This window comes from Alosa pseudoharengus, unplaced genomic scaffold, assembly GCF_046254945.1.
Source record: "Alosa pseudoharengus isolate Yale_2024_CS ecotype anadromous, Long Island Sound unplaced genomic scaffold, YU_APseudo_1.1 YU_APseudo_1.1_scf_20, whole genome shotgun sequence".
NCBI lineage: Eukaryota > Metazoa > Chordata > Actinopteri > Clupeiformes > Clupeidae > Alosa > Alosa pseudoharengus.
This window is the reverse complement of record NW_027468664.1, coordinates 7,739,404-7,762,846: the sequence shown is the minus strand read 5'-3', so window position 1 is coordinate 7,762,846 and position 23,443 is coordinate 7,739,404. Positions and strand designations below refer to the sequence as shown.

Below are 23,443 nucleotides of genomic sequence, written 5' to 3'. Positions count from 1 at the left end.
GTGAAGCCTATTTCATGAGGTACGGATTATGGCAGCAGTGATATGTTGGCAGCTCAGACCACAAATCAGACTCCCAGACTCAATATGTTAGAGGATTTGTCAATGGGTGTTATGACACTGTCGACAACATCATGCATTCCAGCTGCATTTTGTAGGGGGAGACACATAGACTGTATATACAGTCTATGGAGAGACATGAACACAAGATGGAGCCATTGCACATATTTTCCCTATTTAAATCGCAAGAGGCGCTGTGTCTGTTTGCGTTAGCCTACGCAGGACAAAATATTTTGCGGCAGTCCTAAAGAAAATTACTGTAGGCTACGTTACAACTTCAAACGTTTGAGAATGAATGAAAACACCTATCACAATAACGTAGATTTAACAAGCAATCTCCAGCAATAGCCGACCCACAAGCTCCTCGAGCAGCCAGAGAAGTGCTTGGCCACTGACAGTAGTTTACACACAAGCAGGACCGACTGGTCCTTGAGGAATAAGTAGCCTACAACACATTAGCCTAAAGGATGCAAAATGAGGAATGGTTGAAACAAAGTGCCTCTGCGGTCATTGTGGGCACTGTGACAGACACTTATTATGGTTCTAAAATTATAGCCAGAAAGATTGTACAAGTTTAATTTCAATCTAAGTCTGTAAAGAAACTACATGGTTTGTTATGACTTTGCCAAACTACCTGTAGGATAGAATACAGGCTACAATTAAATAACACCGCCTACTATGATTGGCTTGCGCCAACGCACGCGCAGAGGAGCCAGTAAAACTACTCAAAGTCAACCAAAGTTTCAAAGGTGCAACTGCAGTCTGGCTGAGCAGAAGTTGGACTTTTGCTGAAGACATGGGAAAACGCCACGAGAATACTACAGCGACGTTCGTGTCTATGGATAAAGTGTAGATAGTCACAAAATGTAAGTAGGCAATTGGTTTATTTCAAACACTAGTTTCTTTGATCTCTAGAAGATCCCGTAATATTGAAGGATATTGAGAAAATACTCATTCGGCTGACTGGGCAGATTGAGGTAAAGTTTTAAAATATGGATATCTGATTCCTTCTCAACGTATTTCTGAAGCGAGTTTGACACTCGCAGTATTTCGCTTTAGGTGGGAGAGTTGGGATTTGCTTTGGGCAAATGATAGGCTACTTAACAAAAAAAACAGCATTCTACTCTAACAACAATATTTGATCATTTTAAGCATGACCAGTGTAGACCCACTTTATAGATTATAGCCTACAGGCTATATCATAAGTTCCTTTTACGTCCATTCATTGACAGATCCTGGCGTTTGTCCTATGCAACAACCGAAAGGAAATAGACATCCTGCCTTCACTGATGACAGTCCTGTTAACCACCCAGGAGTAGATGTCACAAGCTGTGAGTCAAGCAGAAATCACTTTTGTCTAATTAAGGGTGGGAAACTTACTATGATTCATTCTTTGAGAATCTTTTTTATTTTGAGTGAGTTTGTGTGGTGGTAGGCCTACTGTTATCATCTGCACTCTTTATCAAGTTGTAATGGTGTTGTTATTTACATTTCACGCCCACATTCCATTCATATTTTTTTTGTCTGTCCCTGCAGTCATTTATTTTAGGATGCAGTAGCCTAGTTTGTAATGGGTGTGACCACTTGGAGCAGGAGAAACACTGCTACTGGTGGGAGCAGTTACAATTTTTTGTTACCAAATTGGAAAACGACCATAGAAAAAAAAACACAATGTGTCTGAGCATTGAGTCATATACATAGACCTGCTTACAGCATATAACATTCACAATGGCATCATCTGTGAGGAACTGGAGGAAGATCGAGGCTGTTGGACATACGTCATTTCCTTAGTGAGGTGATGACCTCGGTGGGAAAAGTCCAGTTGTGACCATGAGGGTAAACAAGCCTGAGGCGGGAAGCAGTGGGTCAGAGGGGGCTGGGTATCCCATTTCCTGTCCATTCTGTTAAAGACCTGTGCTGGAGTCATCAGTCCTGTCATTGTCTACCTCAGCAGATAAAAAATCTTGGAAAACCATCAGCCCAACCCACCCACACTCTATTCTTGGCTATTTTGTGTGATCAGTTTATCTAAATAAAGATTCAAAGTGAAAATCATTATGGAATCAACAACTCAACTCAATGTTTGATAGCAGGTTTCAGAGTCTATTGTTTCTTTTTTGTGTCTTTTTTGAACAAAAAGCTATTGAATATATATAATACAAACTGCTATTATTGACTCCTTTATTCCCTGACTTGGGAACCTCTGCGTTGGTGGTGTATTTTTATAATGCAAGCACTTCACACTGTTATGGTTCCTGTGTACCGTGGTTCTCCCCCTCAAAGTGCCATGCCTTCCATGTGACCATTAGCAGAACAAAGAGTTGCTTGTGTGCTGCGTCTTGTAGCAGTCCGTTCAGAGGTGCTCAACATGGCAGACGCCGTCTCACACAGGCACTAACCTCTGACCCCTCCTTCTCAACGGCCCCTGCAGTGAGTGCTTCACCTGGGGATGCCTTTGTTTTTTATTCAAACAGGACCCATCGTTTGTTTCACCTAGAGCAGACGGGCATTTCAAGGTCAGGCCACTTTTTTTCTAAGTTAGTGACTCATTCTCCTGGAAAAGGCTGGATATCTGGATATAACTTTGAGTGTAGGCACTGATCATTATATTGTAGAATAAGTATACTCTCATTTACTTATTTTGAGTGTGTTTTGTATAGTATGACTGGAGCTAGTAAGAGTAAGCATAAGACGTTCAAAGCTTTTTTTTTTGAGTGTGTTGCAGTTTTAGAATGAAATTCTGAATGAAAATCTTTCACACTTTTGTGAATGTGCACTGCCATTTCAGAGCTTGGGAACAGAGAACAGACTGTTCCTCAGTGCAGACCTGTGTAGCACATATTTGTGTTAATATTGTGGAAGTGGCCCTATAGCTCTGGCCATATTCCAGTCCGCTGAATGGGAGGGTAGGAGAGAGAGCTCTGGAGTTCTGTCCGACATATGTGGTCCAGCTGGCTGTGTGTCTGTGTATGCCGCATACGTTCGAAACACTCGCCTAGTCTGTGTCTTTGTTCTTCCGCGCATGCGTGCGTGTGATTCGACGTATAACCTCGTCAAAGGCGATGCAGGCACACGGTTGTTTTTCTTTCAGAACTCCCTTACCCCCTCTTTCCCTATCTCTACATCTGGTAGATGTCAAACTATGTAAATAAACCAAAATAGCTTCTACCTTTGCTCTCTGATGGCTCGGAGCCAAAACGGGGAGTCGTCTGTCTGAGTTTGTATATTAAACCACAAAGTCCTTTCAAACAGGCCTGCCAGTGCCAGTAGAATAGTCTGACCTTATTTTCATTTGGAGAGAGGCGGATTAGGAGAGGAAGTGGATGTTTGAAGAGAAAACCTGGATAGCAATTGTAGGCCAGACACTAATGGACATAGCTAAGGGGGAAGAGACTGAGTCTGCTTGGCCAAGGATGGGACTGCAATGTGTACGTTTGTCTATCTGGAGGAATTTGAAGGAATCCAGTGGGAGGAAGCTGATAGTAGCGGGTCACATGGTTACGGAGAGCCTGGAACCTGGTACTAGACAGAGAGCAGAGCCTAGATGCTCCCAGGAATTATCCAGACATGACTCAGGAATCACATTTTTTTTAAAGATAAAAAAGGTGCCACTGAGGCCCAATAATTTTAGATTGGAGTTTTTAAAAATGCTACTTTTAAATATCATGTGGCATGCGGATATGTGATGGGGAGGCTCTACACCACAGCAAGAACAACGCAGAAGTGTGTCAGTGAGCTGGCTTTGTTTGTTTGCGTTTCCTTAACTGGAGCATTTGTAAGATATAATCAGCATAGTTTATGTTGTTTTCCAACTGTGCAATGAGCAGACCGACAGAGAGGGTTGCAGCAGGGCAGTGGAAATATGTGACTGGTCCGTTGCGCACTTTCTTATGAAGGCATAGGTCACCATGACCAGATAAACACATGGGGATAGTCATGAGATTAGTGCATGGCTTTGAAAACTTTAGAGGTGCTGGGTATTATCACTGCAGTGTTTTTTGAGTGGGCCTCTGAATCTGTGATAATATTACATACCATAAATATATGCTCTGGGGAACACTACTCTTGTGCTCAAATACAAACAGAGGATGGGCAGAGAAAGCTTTGAAAGCCATTAGAAAGCTTTGGTACAGAGTCTCTGGATTAGCTGCCACCGAGTCGCTGGGAGAGTGTCCAGGCTTCCCTAAAGGATGTGATAGCAGACAGCTGACCAAATAGAGCCGCCGTCCCTGCCGGGAGGCAGAGCCGCCTCCCCGGACAGACGGAAATGCCTCCGGCACGCCGGCAAGCCACAAGGAATGATGCGGCAGCAAAACCAAATTTTCATCGCAAGAATTTCAGCAGGTGGTCTGCAGTTACACTTCCTGCAGACTTGGGTGTTTGGAAAGGAAAGCACTCAGAGAAATGAGGGCTCACCCAAGGAATGGAAACCCTACTGGTGAAAACCTACTCAAGAATCTCCACACTAGATCTAGTCTGAGCTGTTTTTCCAGTGGCATGGCCATATCAAACTCTTCCCTGTAATAGAAGAATGGAGGCCGTCTGTTGTTGGGATTTTTTTTGTGCATTGAAATAATAACCCCCACTATGACTGGATATGAATGAATGGAGCAATTGAGCTCTGGGCCTATGTTACTGGCACAACCCCTCAGCTCCATTAGTCAGTGGAGCCCAGAATTGCTACGTCTGCAGCAATCATGTTGCCATTGCTGCATAGATTAGTGACTCGATACGGTGGAGTGGCTATACTTGTGGGAACAGAATGAGCCCTGCCACACTCCGTATATGAGTCTTTGGGGGAATGGCAGCACAACTGGGGCCCTCAGTGAGGTAGTGAATGGGTTAGTTGTATCCTGAAATGCTTCGCGTGTTCATTATATGCCTTTGGCTCAACTTAAGTGATCTCCTCAAGGACAACATATGTGCTCTATTAGGACATTTGACTATAGGCTTGTGAATAGTAGGTATAATGTAAATGTACAATAACTAGACAGAAGCAATATACTATTATCATTATGTTCTATTCATTGTGATACTGCAGTGATATTCTATTCTATCCTTTCCTTTTCTTATTCGACCTTAATGCCAAACTGATGAGGAAATAGAAAGCCCTTCATAGTGGAGGAGAAGGGGAATAACCAATGTAGATTTTTGTATTATGTCTTCATTCCATAATAGTGTTGAGAATGTTAGAATATTAAAGCTTATAGCTGACATTGCCACAAAGCGAAATTGCATATCTATGCATTGCACACACTTAAACTTGTCACTGCTGTTTTCTAGTAATTCAGTGGTCATTCGTGGCTTCTATGGGTATTTATCATACTGTTCCTTGTGCATTTTATTTTATAAATTCCTATACTATATGCATAATGAGTTACCAAAAGCCCCAGTGCTCCAGCTGTTTGTGTTTACATTTTTATCACCTGCTGAAAGATAAATGCTGTTCTCCCCCCTGGTGGAGCAAGAAGCATTAGAATTAATGATGGCGAATTGCTCCTTGGGGGGTCAAGAGGTCGAGAATGCCGCCACCAGGCTCGGTTTGGAGGGTTTGGAATTCCGATCATACCAGCACGGGTCAGTGAGTGAATCCAGGGAGAAAGGCACTGTTATTAGTCAGATGGACGTGCTCTAGAATGGTGTTTTTGGCGTGACTGTTTGACTGAACGGTTTGGCTCTCATAGCTTAGCAAGTTCACACACAATTGAATTTCAGTTAATCATGTGTTCTGTGTAATTATATTGTCTAATTGATCTCTGGCTGATTGTATTTCTCTGTTTGTCAGATAAGTTCCATCTAATTGAGATTCTCACATGCCATTGTTAGTTACAGTGTGATTAGACTGACTACTGAGCTATAGAAATCAATCAATCAAGTCCAGACTCCACGCTGAGAGCATGCCTCGCGTGTTTACCAAGTACAGGCAGTGAAGACCATGCAAAGTGTTTTGCTCATGGTTGGAACCTCGTTATAAATTCTGTTATGCTGTTTCCCTCTTTTCTACACTTTAGCCATCTCCGCATTGTAGTTATTCTGTGTGTCTTGTTCTTGTGTTGATAATGCAGTGCATGAAGTACAAATAAATGAGTCAAATAAAGATGGCTAAAAGTTGAGTATTTTCAGCTAAATGAAAATCAGATTTTTGCTTCAGTCATATTACTTTTGCTCTCAGTAGAAATTTCCAGAAACCTTAGGACTGTGTTGTTTGAATTTATTAAAAGGTTGGGTATCCTGTTACCCATGTGAAGTGCCTTTTTTATTCATGCATTCCAAATGAGATGCTAATCCTATGTAATTATTGCGACATGTCACCCCAAATTTCCCCAAACCAGTGATGGAATTGGATTGGATTGGTTATGCATGGGAATATTACAAATCATAATGGTTCTCTCGTTTTTTTGTGTACTTTATGTAGTGTTTGCACTTGTCGGGACAGTCGTTTTCACTATTCTTGCTCATCCATCCTTTCATTGAATATGTTTGTTGTTTAAACAGAACCTTTTGTCTCTAACCCCTATTGTCATAACCTTGCTATACATGGCAAATTTGAATAAACTGTCATATTTAGTTATGACATCTTGATGAAACTTTCTGCCTCTGAGATCATGTTTGTCTAATTGATCAGAACCTGAGGGGTGCAACCATGATGAATGATGCCAGTGAGATGTTGGCCGCAGCCTTGGAGCAAATGGATGGAATCATAGCAGGTATGGTGTGTGTGTGTGTCTGTGTGTGTCTGTGTGTGTCTGTGTGTGTCTGTGTGTGTCTGTGTGTGTGTGTGTGTGTGTGTGTGTGTGTCTGTGTTTATTTCATTGATGTTTTATGTGCTTCCTTTCTCTGCCACTTCCCCCTAACATCTATTCACAGTGGACAGGCTTTGTGATTCTCTCAAATAAACTAGACACTTTAAGTTGGGATGGGAAATGTCCATCCTGGATCCTCCGTGCTTTTAGTGGCCTTTAGAGAGGAAGCTCTAGATGGGAGTCTTCTGTCGTGGGCAATGGGGATGACACATTGCAAAGCTTTTTCCATTGTGTCAGCACTTGCTCCATCTAATGCGTATTCAAGGTCTCTCTCGCCCACAACGGCAGCACCGGCGTCCATCTTCAGAAGGATGGCTTAGCCGGAAGACTGGGGCAGTGAGAGATGGATTAAAATGGGGTCTCATTTTCGCCCAGCTCCTTTTCCACTGCCTCCCGTAATTACAGAGGTGAAGCTGCCAGTGGCAAGAGCCTGGCAGGTCAAGTGGTGTCATCTGACCGAATCAACCACTCCAGCGAGGCCACAGTCTCCTTAGTCTCTGAGTTTTGCGACCAGGCTATTTTGACCGATCATTTTCATTCAATTAGCAATCATAAACTTGTTTTGTGAGACGAGCTGTTCTGACCTATTCTTTTCATTTCATTACCCATTAGAAAAAATTTGTCGACTCGCTGCATCTGAAAGCATTGTGATCTCTGGCTACAAAATGTGTTTTCCTCCCTGAAAACCACCTTCAAAACACCTTGACTTAATTCCTTGTCTGATTCCTCTTCGCTTCTCCCCTCTAATGTAATGCAATTAGCAGGCGAGACATTCCTCACATTCACTCCTCTGCCCCTTATGTTTCCACTTAACCTCGTATAAAATTCCTCGCTCTCCTCCGCAGGTTCCAAGGCCATTGACTACTCCAACGGCCTGTTCGACTGCCAGTCTCCCACCTCTCCCTTCATCAGTAGCCTGCGCGCCCTTCACCTCCTGGAGGACCTGCGCGGCGCTCTGGAGCTGATGGACGCCGACGAGCGGGACAGCCTGCGCTGCCAGGTGTCCGACACCACCGCCGAGGGCCTGACCGAGTGGCTCCAGGGACGCCTGGTGAGTCCGGCATCGGGTTTTAGGGTCATGATTCGGTTAAAAAAAAAAGTTTGCTGCCTGGTGGCGTCCAGTGAGCTAATTGGGAGATAATCATCCTGTGCGCGAGGCTCTCTTGGGTTTGGATGCTCTGAGAGTGCGTGCAGTTTCAAATGAACAACTCTGAATAGACTTGTGGCCGTCAACTGTCTGGTTCGGACTAAAGGGTCGTAAATAAACGAGACCCTGTTGTTTAGCTGACCAAATTCACCCTTGAGGGTGCTTTGATTGGTGCGTTAGTGGTGGTCAGTTGAAGGCTACAGCTCATTAGAAACTTTACTTGAACATTTAGCTGGGGCATAACCCTTAGGAAAAACTGAAGCTCCTTTAGCTTTGGATGTAGACTACTGCCTACAGCTTTAGACATTAATACCTTTGACAGCCATTTTTCAAGGCTATAAGCTGACCATGCGTACAGTATGATACACTTTGCTCTCACATTGTACGTACGTCCATGACAAAGCGTGTTGGCAAAACCCAGCAGGACCGATGCCAAGGTTAGGACTGCGATCCCACATGGGAGAACTTCTATTAGAACAATGAACTCATTCAGTGTGCAACCAGTGGCTCTGGATAAAGACATTGGCGAACGCTAAATAGTTGAATGTAAACATCAAAGGGCATCCTGTGACTTTGCTCACATATTCAGCACATGATCCACACTGCTGGACATCAGTTTGTTATCAGTAGAATGTCATCTCTTCTCCTTTTTTCATTTCAATTGAATTAGTTGTCAAAATGCTTTTGTTCCATGTGACTTGGCGGTTGCCCTTTTCTGTCCCTGCACAGTCTGCAGTAGTGCCGTTTGTGCTGTTTCAGAGTCCAACACAGTGGTCACTCATGCATGTACTGCCTTTGCACATATGCATTCAGTCATCTGACATATTCACAACTGCAACACTAACCAAATTGAACACTGCACATCCTATAGGATTGCAGCCTATTTGACCCTTTTATAGCTACCTAGTTTTTGTGACTGGACAATAGATTTTCTAACTGTCTGATTTTCTTTTTGACGTTTTGACATGTTATGTAAGTGTGTGTGCATGTGTGTGTGTGCACTGACGCACGCGCGCGTGTGTGTGTGTGTGTGTGTGTGTGTGTGTGTGTGTGTGTGTGTGTGTGTGTGTGTGTGTGTGTGTGTGTGTGTGTGTGTGTGTGTGTGTGTGTGTGTGTGTGTGTGTGTGTGTGTGTGTGTGTGTGTGTGTGTGTGTGTGTGTGTGTGTGTGTGTGTGTGTGTGTGTGTGTGTGTGTGTGTGTGTGTGTGTGTGTGTGTGTGTGTGTGTGTGTGTGTGTGTGGCAGGGGTGTTCTATCCTCTTTTCCAATGATGAATCACTTCAGACTTGCCGTATTACACATTTTCCGTGAGCATTTTTTCCCCACCAATGTAACCTGAGCCGGGCCGGTTTTATGAAATTTCCAGGCCGCACAAAGCACACGTTCACATGCGAAAGCCATCTAGACCCTCACATGTCTCTCCGGTTACACACTTTCACGTGTTAAAGCCCCTTGTGACTTCGCAGACCGATAAATGCACATGATCCCATTATCAGACACTTTGTTAGAGGCTGTCGATTTAGTAGGGGTGATTTACGGGAATTTCTTTTTACCAGACTGTTTTTCACTTTATGGGAATACTGCTCTGATAAATTGTGCTCGTCTCCTCATCCTGGCCCTTATGCATAGGAAATAGACTCCATGCAGACAGTACTTGCGTCATGTCTCACCTACATACCAGAGTAGGAGGCTGCCACTTAGTGTCCAGCTCATAAACTATGGACTCTGAAACTGTGCATCCTACACAGCAGTTGGAACTAGATTTGATGTGATGTGTCGGCCTACAGAGGTGAGATTGGTCTAAGAAGTCTTGTAATTCACAAGTGGTGTCATATGAGGCTCAAACTACGTCATCCCTCCCACTGTTAACAAGTTATGTTTTGTTATGACTGTAGTTTGATATCAGATGAACTAATGCTGGCAGGGTTGTGTAGGGGGTGAAAAGATTTATATTGCTGTTGTCATTTCACAATGTTTTGCTTGCTGTTCCAGACCAATGGCCACAGCTCTGTTGGAGGGGATCTTGTCTACCAGGAGCGTCTCAGTCGCCTGGAAAGCGATAAGGAATGCCTTGTGCTCCAGGTGAGTAAATGCTGAGGTCATCCACAAAATGTACACCCGCAATGGACAATATGTTTCCATAGGTCAATTGATAGAGCAGGCTTCTAACAGGACTGAAGACTTTGCACAAATTTTTGTTGCTAACAAGAACACGGACTCCATTTCTCAGGTGAGCGTTTTGACAGACCAGGTGGAGGTGCAGGGAGAAAAAATAAGGGACCTGGAGATGTGTCTAGAGGAACACCGCGAGAAATTGAACTCTACGGAAGAGTTGCTTCAACAGGTATGACCATATTTGAAGTCATAGAAATGTCTGGATCTTGTGCTCTTGATAGCATACTTTGTGTGACGATATGAAGAGATGATTTCATAGTATAATTTGTGTGATATGATTGTTTGTTTCTATTGGTGTACACACAGTTTTATGCTAGTGTTTCCCTTTTAGCAATTCCATATACAGTATTTTTGTTGGGAAACTATATTTCATGATTAGTTCTGTCTTTATGAGAGCGTATTTGTGTACTCTGCAGGAGCTGGTGGGCCGATCTACTCTGGAGACGCAGAAACTGGAGCTGATGACTGAGGTGTCCAGCCTCAAGCTAAAGCTGACCGCTGTGGAGAGAGACCGCAGAGAAACCGAGGTAATGTGCCGCAGCCTGTTAAAACAAACATACATTTGGGTGTTCAATTTCACACTGAAGCACGTAGGCTACATAAGCTTAATGCAACATTTAGTAAATTAAGCTACTAGGAGGGAAATTGGTACATTTACATCTCTGAGATAAATCAGTTGTCCAGAACACCCTTGTAAATTCCTTTGCTTTGAAATGAGTTTGTGTATGGAAGGAGAGAGGGTGAAATCCATGAGCCCCAAAAGCACTTTCCTGTAATAAAACCCTTTTGGTTATTGTGAGCTGGGGCTATCCTACAATGTGTCAGGGTTTCCAGATTAAGAGGGGGGTGGGGTTGGGGGATTGTGGAAGAGTAAGGGAATATTCCCTTTGAGGCCAAGTATTTTCAGAGACCGTAAATTCATTCAGGATGGAAAGTTATACCAAGTGGTCTCATATGCATTCAGGGAATTTGAAGCATCAGAACCATTGATGCTGTCAGTGCATTTACAAATGACTTTGTATAACATACAAATTGGTTTGTGTTTATTCAACAATGTGTTTCGCAATGAATCAAGCAGCCTAACCAGTGGCTTCCTCTGGCTTGATGAGAGATTCAGTCTGTGTGAAGATTTATGAGTGCTGAATTCCTATGATATGAGTCCTGTTATATGAGTGGCAATATGATTTAATTCACTGTCTGGGTTGATAATAAGGCATGCTTCAAGTGTCATATTGCCCCAGGAATTTAGAATCTCTTAGATGAGCTATTTAATTATCATTTAATTTAACTTTAATGGTTTCTTTGTCACCAGGCTCTGCACCAGGAGGTCAGTGACCTTCGAGTTTGTGTCGTTGACATGGAGAATGAGAGGGTACAGCAAGATAAGAAGCTGAGGGCCAACAAAGTGAGTGGGCCATATAAACATGATTAGTGTCTTTCTCTGGACCTACTGCTGGGCTCATACTTATCAGGTACTTTACCAAAACTCAGGCGTAGGCTGGGCCGATTCAGATTTGAAAATAGACCAATGTATATAACAAAAAACAATAAATCTGCACATGGAAAGAAAATAATATAGTTTCAGCGACATAGAGTACAATTGTCTTGCTTTAAAGCCTTGTTGTTGTCTTTGTTTGGTGTCTAGTTCAGGTTCATCCTTTCCTGGGAATGCTAAAACTCTTCTAGTATCTCTCCTCCCTTCTGATCTTGATCCCTCTCTTCTTCATTTTAGGAGCCAGGTCTGTCTTCCTCTGCTCTCCTCGGCCTTCTTGTGCCATTGCTGTCTCCTGACTAATCACTGGACTCCTTTCTTTCTAACTTACCTCACTCTTGGAGTGAAGACCTGGCAGGTGCACAATAGAAAGATCTCTTAATGGAGTGAAAAACCTTTATTTCTCTACTGTAGCTGTACTGCCATCTTGTTTCTGGCTAAAAGTATTCTGTTCTTTCCTTTTCCATTTCATCACATGTGTTTCACTATTATTATTCATTATGCAAGTTGTATCCCTGTTGCATTTCATGGGCAGCGTTTAAATGAACAGAACATCCCAGTGTTGTCATCCAGGACTAGTCACCGCAGTGTACTATTAAATTCTAGCAGTATATGCCAAATAAGTACATTAGTGATGTATGCTAATGGTAATTGTGGGTTTTACTGCCCAGGAGGAGTTGCTGGACTTGCAGAAACAGCTGGAAGAGAAGGAGGCCGAGTTGAAGAGCCTGCATGACCAGACACAGCAAGACGTTGCAACCCCAAAAGGTGGCCTGAATGTAGACAGAGGTGTGGAGTTGATATTACTACATAACACTACACCAGTTGTCGTTGCCTTGTTTTGGAATGAGATTTGTCCCTGTAAAAAAAAATTAAATTGTCAAATTAGGTTTTGCAGATTTGCAATGTGAGTTCATACTTATTCTTGGAAAGTCAAGCAGGCAAAGTGTGTAAGTCAAGCAGGCAAACATAATCAAATGTAGTAAAAGTAAATGATTTTATTGAAGTTGCCTCATCAAATGGAGTATTTTGCACCACAGTTTAGTCTCTGTCTGAGGTTGAGGTGGAGCTCTAGCCAGCGGGAATTTCCCTTCGTTAGTTACATTGGCATTGGCTTTTCATATGACTAGAGTTCTGTGTAAAAACAGACAAATGAAAAAATAAATGCCTTCAGGTTATGTCTGCCTAATGGGCTTCTGTGTGTTCTCTTACATGTTTTTAAATGGGTTTTGATTAAAAACAGTCGTTTACAGATGACCATTTTTGCAACATTGCAATGCAACTTCATAATCATAATGCTGAACAAGCTGCCTATACAGTTCATGTGTGACATACTTATCGGCATTGGGATTGTTATAAACAGGTGCTTGGTTGGTTTCCTTGCATTGCCAGATGCAATGGTGGTTACAGTGAAAAGAATGCTGGCCACAAATACACAATAAAATATACTATGAGTCAGTCATGCTATAATTTACTTGATAGATTGTTATTAATAATGTGTCTGTGTTGATTGAATGTTTGCCTTGACATATGCACAGGGAAATCATGTTAACTCTATTTCTCAGATGTGGAAGTGCAAAGAATGAAAAAGGTAATGGAATCGGTGATGGCTGCAAATGCTGAGAAGGTTAGTATTTTGATTTGTCTTCTTGGTCTGACAGAAGCATAAAAATTATAGCACCTGGGTAGCCATAAAGATTTAGATGTGGAATGTTCATCTGAAGATCTGCTGTCTTGTCGGATTAAGTAAGGTGTTAAAGCTGTCTGTGTTCACACAGGATCGTAAAATTGAAGAGCTTCAGCTGTCCTTGACATGCTTCAAGAAGACTCAGGACATGGTTATGTCAGTGCAGGATAGGAAAGGTGAGACTGGGTCTTTCTGAAGCTAGACCTCACCTCAGACAAATTAATACTGTTAAAGTGCATGATGAGACTGTTGACATCCTATCAAAATCTTTAATTATTTTTAATGACCATAAACACTCTCACAGCCATGTGTTGAGCATGTGTGTGATCTTCACTGGCGAAGCATACATGTGTTTAAGGGTGTGTTGTGGATCTATTTCTGTAACACCCTACAGAGAAACTGAGGGAGGACACTGGAGCGGGGAGCCTTGGCGATATCGCGCTCTCGGTTGCCGTGGAGATGAAGACATCCTCCCCGGGAGGTGTGGAGGAGACGGATGAGGTATGGCCCTCCCTCCTGACACTGCGCTTCTTTACACAGGATGCACCTCAGACTCGAGACTTCCTTCAGAAAGCTGCAGTTGGGCCTCCTCTGGAGCTGTCTGTTTTTACTCAGGAAGTGTGTTTGTCTCCCACCCAGCCATTATTTGTTTGAGGAATGCATAATATTGCATGTTATTCTGCTAATTCATTGTGAAATTGCACCAAACTAAAACATGGAAAACAAAACAACATTACAGTCAACAGAAAGATTTTCTTATCTCTCTTGATGAAGCTTAAAGCCTATAATGTAACAAAGTCGTAAATATTGTGGCACTGACAAATCTATTGTTTTGCCTTTTCTTCGTTCAGTGTTTGTTTCCTATCAGTTTACATGTCAGAGTTTCATTCCTACAGCCCACAGCACTTAATCAGTCTAATATCTGTCTGATGTGTGTGTGGCCTGTCCTTTCTGTTTGAACCCTTCAGCCCCAGCTGATCCCGTGCACGGAACTCCTGGAGGCGGAGTTAGTTTATATGGCGGCAGCCAAGGCCGCCACCCCAGCTGAGCAGACCAGCGAGTCAAAGGCACAAGGGACCCCAGAGAAGTGCGCTTGCCCTTTCTGAAGCTGAACATTTATGCAGGGAAACCGAATGTGCAATGATAATATTTTCCCCGTTTTATTTTCCTTCAGCTCTTCGGACGGTTCTTTGTCAAGGAGCGCGGATCGTGTTACCAAGGCACAAGAGGTATGTCTGTGGGTGGTCATAGATCAGATTTTATCCAGCCTCAGATTTGTTGACCATGTAAAATGAGAATACTCTTTCACACACACACACACACACACACACACACACACACACACACACACATGTCTGTCCTGCTCACAGGTTCAGATGCCTAGCACTTTATCATCTCAGACATCAGAGTTCTCTTTAGATGCAGCTCAGCCTCTCTGTGACCGCTGAATGTATAAGGCTCACTGAACAGATTGAATGTGCCTTCTGCCTCCTTTTTTATGAGCCTCAAATGAGCCATGACCTTCAGTTTTCACAAGTCTCTAGCCATGAGTTCTCACTGCGGCCAGCAGTTGTGGGCGAGCGCTCAAAGGCACCTCCACATCAACATGCTGGAGCTATACTCTGTGTCTCTAGCTCTGAAACTTTTCAACCTTCGACTGTTTGGTTGTCACATTTTGGTCAAATAGGACAACATGGTGACTGTGGCGTACATCGACCGCCAGGGTAGCCTGTGCTCTCCGCAGCCGTTACCTGGCCAGGAGACTGTTGTTAGCACGCACACTTCTGTTGTCACTATGTGTCTCCACAGTTGCCAATGAGGCACTGTGGTATACATGTTCCCATTGGTAATGTCAAGTGGACTCGACTGAAACAGAACGTATGGTTATGAATATGGCCTTGGTTCTCTGAAGGACAACACAAGACGTTAATCTTTTCTAGCTTCATTTGGCTCTCTGAACCTGGTCCATTGGATTGCTTCAGAGTGCCTACAGAGGACTATCGGTAGTTTCTCACAATGCAACCTTATACAGGCATTGGCCCACAAGAGAGGGGTGTTTGGAGATTTGGAGTTCAGGTTGATGACATCATCCGTAAATGACTGAGATCAGAGAAACAAGGTTATACTCAACCATAACATTTTCACTCAATTACATTCAGTGTATTACTTTAAGACATCCTTTGTCTTGGTGAGCTGAAACTTAACTGAAGCTTAACCCAAGTGAATTGTGTTGTTTGAAGCCTATCCAGGAAGCAGAATATTTCTGTCCAGTACGTTTGTTTAGACATCTGAATTTAGCATGGCATTTGTTACTTAGTTGTTATCCTGACTGTTGAAAGTCAAACGCTGAATCACGGCACTGCTGAAAGCATGATCTCTGTATCGTACAGTGATGCGAATAATGAAATTGAGCCATGAAATCACAGTTCAGAGTCTTCAAACAGAACAACTGATTCACAGCTGTCTTCAGCTGGCAATACAGTGGAATAGGGGGGAACTGGCAACCAGACACTGAATGCCACCTACTGGCAATGTGAAGAACTGCAATTCATAGATGCAACTTTGGTTATGTAGTTACAGTTATACTTACATACATAGAGACACACACACACACACACACACACACACACACACACACACACACACACACACACACACAAACTGTATATTTAATTGCCTCTCTTGTGTCCTCCTGGGGGTCAGGAAGAACAGCGGCTAAAGAGCAGCTCAGCAGCCAAAGCTAGCCCCACAGAGGGAGAGGCCTTTGGGTCGAAGAAAGCTCGATCCTCTTTTGGAAGAGGATTCTTCAAGATCCGAGGAGGCAAGAGGACTGCTAGTGCCCCTAACTTAGGTAAGAGAATATTCATTTGTGTGTGCTGTGTGCTGTTGTGGCTGCTGCAACATATTGAATAATGTCTCAAGCATTGTGACTGTTGAAATACTGGCCATTTTCAGCACTATTATGCTGTGTCTTGCATGCATTATTCTGAACATTTGTTTTGTCATGTTTAACAGTGTCTATATAACTAATTGATTCATGTTGTATACTTGTGTATGAGTGTATAAGTGTTAGTTTTGATGTCCCATGAATTCATACATGTCACATAATATTTTGATAAACAGTGACTAATTATTTGTCATCTCACTCCATTCTTCTCTATAAAACAATTGTAAGATCCCTTGAAATATATTCATCACTCTGTGTGTAGGTTTGTGTGTGTGTGTGTTTGTGTTTGTGTATGTGTTTGTGTGTGTGTGTGTGTGTGTGTGTGTGTGTGTGTATGCGTGTCCCATTATATGTTGCCACTACATGTGTGTCTTGTCCTTGTGTCCATGTGTATCCCATGCTTTCCTCTCTGAAGACCGTAGTTGGAGTGCAAGTGCCCCTTCGTTAGGTACAGTACAGCTTAAGCCACTGGCCTGCAGTATGGGCATCCTGGGTGACCATCAGCAGACGCTCGCTCTCACACACCGTTGGGCCAAATTTGCATAGTCAAAATCTGACCACAGAGCTCTTGTTGTCCACTGTAGAACTCTGAGCTGCAACTTCAGTGCTTGATCTTGCAGCCAGTGTGTGTGTGTGTGGCGGCACTGTATCCAAATCTGTATCCAAATTCTGAAACACTAGATGTTTTAGGTGGGAGCTGATCCAGGGTCAGTGTGTTTGCCTGTAGCGTGTTGTGGGGGAGGGCATCCTGATCTGGTGTGCTGAGTCAGCATGTCCGCTGAGGGGATAACGCAGCTGGATGTGCACAGAGATGGTGCCGGGTTGCCACGTGACCCACAGACTAGACTGCGGTGTGCTCAGAGCTGTGTTTGTGCTCCACCCAGAGTCTACTCGTGCTCAGCCCAGTCTCTGATGTTGGGTCATGTGCCAGGGTCTCATCTCTGTGTGCACTGCACGCCTTTGTTCTCCCCATCCTCTTCTTCCTCTTTCTCTTAGTCACATTTTAAGTATATTTGAGAGGCTTAAATGTGTGTGTTTGTCTCTCTGCTGCTGCTGTGTGTGTGTGTGTGTGTGTGTGAGGGGGGTGGGGGTTGGAAAAATATGTGGTGTTGTGTCTAGCTTCTATTGCGTTTTCTGGCCTTTAGCACATTTTTCTTCCTCCTTTTGAAACACATCTGGCTGTCACTTATCCCATCCCCCAGGGCCATCTGCAATGCCATTTAAACTTTGTAAGTCATGAAGCCCAGTAAATCACAATGGGGCAGATCAGTTTTACTGATTATAGGCACAAAGCCTTCCTTTGACCATCACTGCAATGATTGTTTGAACAAAATTCTCTTGGTTCTGCCTGTAAGGTTGTTATTCTTCCCAGATACATTGAAGGGTTTAATGGGGAAATCAGCTGTGAACTTGAGGTGGTGGTTTTCTGTAAGTTGAGGAGTTTGTCACGCTGACTCCTGAAGAGGTGTTTTTCAGTGGTGGTGGTGGTGGTGGTGGTGGTGTTGGTTGGTTCATATCTCGTGTGCTGTCACAACACGTGAGCGTTCATTCTGGGAGTTGTGACCCTGTGCTTGTCTAATTGGTTTGCTGATTAATGTTGGCATAGCTGAGACCGAGCGAAAGGGGACTGACCACCTGGACTTGGCAGGAGCACCAACTCACAAGTCACAAGACAGAGAGACCAGACAGGCAGCACCTGCATTCACAGACACCAAGAAGAAGCACAAGGGACTGAGAAAGTTCTTTGGGAGGTAATGTCTTTTTTACTCTTAGGGCTTAATGTGTTCAGGCCTGAATTCAGGCGTGAGCTGGTATGCTTAAGATTTTGAAAATAGGCAATGACACTACAGTATATATGATGTCCTCATAAATGTCTGATAACTTCAGGCACAGACATTTGTATTGCTTTAAGCCCTGCTTATGTACTATTTTGTGTTTTATTTTACTGTATTATTCCCATACACAGTCATTGAAAAAGTCTACATATGACCTCTTCTATCTTTATATGGCGTTGGCTGATATGTTGCCAGACTCAGGAGAAGTCAGTCCACGTCCTTCAACCTGGATGATGCTGCAGAGGGGGAGTTCAGGAGGGGCGGCGTCAGAGCCACTGCAGGTCCTCGTCTGGGTTGGTCACGTGACCTGCAGCGACAGGGCAACAGGTGTGTGTGTGTGTGTGTGTGTGTGTGTGCTAGGGTTGCCAACCGTTCCGTAAAATACGGAATCGTCCCGTATTTGCAAGGAAAAAGATGTGTTCCGTATTGAACTGATACGGAACGCATTTTGTTCCGTATTATTTGAGAATCAACTCGTGCAAATCCATGACAGATCAGTATTATAAGTTAGACTATGAACGAAAAATACACGATTTGTATGAAATAAAGGGAAACTTTGCTGCTGTCATTTATCCCTCTCAGTTTGTCTGTCATCACTATCCCAACAGAAAATGCACTTTTCGTTTGAGCCACTGCGAGTCACGTATATTACGCTGATAACGTAGCGTGAGATGGCATGTCTTGTCATGAGTTTTACAGTGCATCTGTGCAAGATAAACAAATAGGCTAGCCTACTTGCTGCAGAGACAGAAAAAAGCCAGAAATAAAATAAGGCTTCACCAAATTCAGAGCTTCTGGAGCTGCTTGTGATGTTCAATATATTTTTTCTATGACAGCATATCCGCCAGTTCAGTTTTCAGAGTTATTTGGTTTGAGTATAATAGGCTACAAACAGTTATTTCTTTATCAAGTGTTTTTGCATCGAAATGATTCTTGTTTTGCACCAGATAGAAAATGAGTAGGCTAGTGGCTATAATGTAGGCAAGATTTTTAAAAAATATATATTGTGAGAATGTGCGTTCATTTGACCAAATTGTGCACTCATTTTACTCAATTATGATCTAATTTTACTAGATTGTGCATAGAATGTAGTATATTATGTGCGCATTTTAGTAAATAATGGCTCACAACTTTGTAAAATGATGCACTATTTAGTACAATAATACATACATAATTTCAATACCCCCCCCCCCCCCCACACTAACTGAAGTGGATGCCGGTGTACTGAAGTGTATTATCGAACCCCCCCCCCCCCGTTCCTTATTTATATATCAGAAAGTTGGCAACCCTGTGTGCGCACGTTCTGTATGCAGTATAGTATAGTAGTAAGCTGGTGGGCCTTTTGACCCTCTCTGTCTTTCTGTTTTTCTCTCTCTCTCTCTCTCTATCTCTCTCTCTATCTCTCTCTATCTATCTCTATCTCTATCTCTATCTCTATCTCTATCTCTATCTCTCTCTCTCTCTCTCTCTCTCTCTCTCTCTCTCTCTCTCTCTCTCTCTCTCTCTCTCTCTCTCTCTCTCTCTGGTCCTTGCAGTGAACTGGACACCCCATTTGCGCACTGGACCAGGGAGCAGGTGTGTGGCTGGCTGCAGGAGCTGGGTCTGGGCATGTACACGCCTCAGGCCCAGCACTGGGTCCAGTCGGGCCAGACGCTGCTGCAGGCCTCTCAGCACGACCTGGAGAAGGTGAGCTCTGGACGCCAGCCGCACGCAGCCAGGAGCTCAGAGATTCTGGAGATCTCTTTGCCTTTAAAATAGGATATTGACTGTGTGTACATGCACTTAAGTAATCCAGTTACTGAGAGAAACCTGGCTATGACTGAAACGTTGCCATGCACTCCATAAGCCTAATGGAGACCGCAGTAATATTTGCCTCTTGCTTTACCATTAAAGTTAAGGGATCGACAATAAGTATCCTCCTCCTAGAAACCTGACCCTGGGGTCAATCATCTTAACAAGTCCCTCTGATTACAGGAGCTGGGGATCAAGCATCCGCTTCACAAGAAGAAGCTGCAGTTAACTCTTCAAGCTTTGGGCTCAGAGGAAGAGGATGCCAAGGGCAAGCTGGACTACAACTGGGTGACCAGTAAGTTACTTTGAGTTTTTATTATTATTATTATTATTATTATTTTTAATGATGATTGGTATTGTGTGGATTTGAATATAATATGTTTCTATTTTGCCTGCCAATTTGAATGTGTCTTACTTGTCTCTTTCTGCAAGGATGGCTGGATGACATTGGCCTTCCTCAGTACAAGTCCCACTTTGATGAGGGGAGGGTGGACGGCCGTATGCTCCACTACATGACTGTGGTGAGTCGAGTGCACCCGCTTCAGTGCCGCCCGCCTTGAGCTATCCGCAGATCCACCGTTCAGTAACTAACTCCCCCTACTCCGTCTGATAGGATGACGTGCTGGGTCTGAAGGTGGGCAGTGTCCTCCACCACCTCAGCATCAAACGGGCCGTCCAGGTGCTCCGACTCAACCGCTACGAGCCCAACTGCCTCCGCCGCCGGCCATCGGACGAGGTGCTCACGCCGCTTCATTCAGTTGATGTCACATAGAGAGAAACGGTTGCTGCATGGAACCTGTCTGCTTATAGTTTGTCAGTATACTATAGCTGTGCAATGTGAAGGGAAATCTTATTGCTACATTGTTTTTTTTATTTATTTATTTATTTATTTATTTATTTTTTACATCTGTAGAACAACATCACCCCGGCGGAGATCTGCCAGTGGACCAACCACCGGGTGATGGAGTGGCTGCGCTCAGTGGACCTGGCCGAGTACGCACCCAACCTGAGGGGCAGCGGCGTCCACGGAGGACTCATGGTGAGAGGACAGAGGCCAGGGAGTCCACTAATTAGGGAATAGAGAGAAGTTTCTTTAGAAAGAACAACAGAAAGGGGGGCGGCAATAAGAATAGTGAATAGAAAGTCTATTTTGATTGAGGGCAGGTTGAGGTGATTGATGCATGTGAGATTTATGAACATCAAGGGATGAAATATCGTGATCCCTTATTCACTTTTTACTGTCAATTGCCCTCTGTTGACTTTGCTGACAGGTTCTGGAGCCACGCTTTAACGTAGAGACCCTCGCCCTCCTGCTCAACATCCCACCTAATAAGACTCTGCTTAGGCGTCACCTGGCAACCCACTTCCACCTCCTGATCGGTTCGGAGGCCCAAAGACTCAAGCAGGAGTGTCTGGAAAACCCTGACTACACCTTACTCACTGCCACAGCTAAAGTCAAGGTACGTATAGAGCATGGTGGCACCATATCCCACTTCTAGCTTAGTCTAGCGTTTTAAAAGCACCTCTGAAGCATCCTCTTCCTCCTGCAGCCCAGGAGGCTGTCGTTTGGCAGCTTCGGGACACTGCGGCGCAAGAGGCAGGAGGAGAGCGAGGAGTACATCTGCCCCATGGACGTGGAGATGCCCCAGAGCAGCAGCTTCCACAGGGGCCTGAGGATCTACGAAGACGAGCTGGACCACCTGGAGCAGGCAAGGCCCAGGAGCACCAATAACAGTGCAGCAGGAGACTAGAAGGGGGAGCTAGACTGTCACATACTTGGAGAATTGTTTACCAATGTGCGCTGATGGGATTTTCATTTAGCCAAAACTAAAAATAATACATGCACTCTTCATTAAAATCAGGGTTCTGGGTGGTCTCTGTCATGGTGAAAATATAACTTTCTTAAAATAAGATTCTTTTACCGTTTAGATACAACTGAGTCACTTGAAGAAGTTCTTGTTCAAAGCCTCTCTGTCAGTCAGACAATCATAATTAGCTCAAGGTTCCCGTTTTGTTTGCAGATGGATGACTCAGAGGGAACTGTGAAACAAATCGGGGCTTTTTCAGAAGGCATTAACAACCTCACAGTAAGATTTTAATCTAATTCGATTTTAACTTACTAGCATATTATCACATCGTAATCGGCTTGGTAGAAATCTTACAAAGCACAGGACATGTCTGTTTATATGCATTTGTGCAAGGCAGCTCTGACAGAAGCCAACACAAATAACACTGTCTTTTGGCTTAGTATCGTCAGACAGAGGGACTATTGTGTGTATTGTCTGTTTTATGAACTTTCCTGTTGTGCTCCAGAGTATGCTGAAGGAGGAGGAGTTTTTCAGAGAGGGGTCACCGGACGCCAGTGCCACGGACGACGACATGTGAACAACACAATGGCCGTCCTGAACCCCTACCACTACAGTATACAAATGACTGTGGCAGTCCCAGCACTTTGACCACTAAGCAAGCCTAGTGAAATCACACACACAAACAAACAAACTTTACTCCGTCTGAATGTGACAGGTTGGGGTTGGGGGTGTTGGGGGGGGGGGGGGGGTTGTGAGTAGACTCGTAAAATTCTTTTCCCCTTATGGTAATGTCTCATGGAATATATCTGAATGCAGCTCTTACATCACTAGTGTTGGTATGGCCCCAGCTTAGAACAGTGTCTCAGTTAGTTTATTACGTTAATCTAATTTACCTCTGTGCTGTGCTGCTTACCATTCAGTAAGGCACTGGGCAACTCGGGTGTCTTAATCTGATCTTGTTTGGATTCAGTGCCAATGTCATTTGGGCCATTGTTCCCTTTGTGTTTCAGAAAGGCCATTTGTTCATTTCATGTCTTCACAATGTTCAAATGAAAGTAGCTGTGCATGCATATATCCTAATGCATATGGACATGTCATGTGTCCTACTTTTTGTACTTTACCTTTCTATTTACTACAACAGAAATATATCTCTCATATAATAAAGGACCCAAGGATGTTTTGTTTTCATAGTTTAGACTGTACAAGATCTCTGAAGTTATTTTACCTAATCCTTTCAAGCTATTTACTTTTGACCAATTGTGCCTTGAGGGTAACAGTGTCTTAACACAAACATGATGTGAAAGTCCTATAAGCCTGTGAAATATTTGTATTTTCACTTCGGATGCATTTCAAGCCAAGGATTTAGCCCAAATTTCAGTCCGGACTGAAGAATAATGGTATATCATATTGATCCGTTTTTGCTTTTTCCGTTTATTTTTTCTATTACACAGCAATCATGGTCTATGATACAAATTCTTAACTTAGATAGGCAACTTATCAATAGTGATATTGTTAAGCACAAAATCTAACTCTTACCAGTCAAAGCTATGTGTACTGTGTACGAATGTTTTCTAAGTCAATAAAGTACTTTCAAAAGAAAAATCAGGATTCCATGAATACAAGTTTTTTCATGATCCCATGTATCTCTTTAAAACATATTTAGATATCCGCACTTGATCCAATAGTCACCTTTTTTATTTTAA

General features: G+C 43.5%; 1 protein-coding gene across 4 annotated transcripts; it reads left to right on the top strand.

Moving 5' to 3' along the window:
* The first annotated feature begins 793 nt into the window (after positions 1–793).
* ppfibp1a (PPFIA binding protein 1a) lies at positions 794–23,342 on the top strand. Of its 4 annotated transcripts, none has more exons than XM_076296407.1 (27): positions 794–923; positions 1,290–1,388; positions 6,683–6,764; positions 7,706–7,911; positions 9,998–10,087; positions 10,236–10,349; positions 10,597–10,707; positions 11,493–11,585; positions 12,344–12,440; positions 13,238–13,299; positions 13,451–13,535; positions 13,754–13,860; positions 14,328–14,446; positions 14,534–14,588; positions 16,063–16,210; positions 16,722–16,754; positions 17,913–18,057; positions 18,337–18,468; positions 19,677–19,827; positions 20,116–20,227; positions 20,365–20,453; positions 20,546–20,668; positions 20,846–20,971; positions 21,204–21,392; positions 21,483–21,641; positions 21,954–22,019; positions 22,246–23,342. In XM_076296407.1, exons 2-27 carry the CDS (start codon positions 1,377–1,379, stop codon positions 22,315–22,317), a joined length of 2,778 nt encoding a protein of 925 aa, XP_076152522.1. In that variant the 5' UTR covers positions 794–923; positions 1,290–1,376; the 3' UTR covers positions 22,318–23,342. The 4 variants fall into 4 exon arrangements, with proteins under 4 accessions (XP_076152522.1, XP_076152521.1, XP_076152524.1 ...); XM_076296406.1 differs by having other exon boundaries at positions 12,344–12,461; XM_076296409.1 differs by lacking the exon at positions 16,722–16,754 and having other exon boundaries at positions 12,344–12,461.
* Positions 23,343–23,443: the final 101 nt, after the last annotated feature.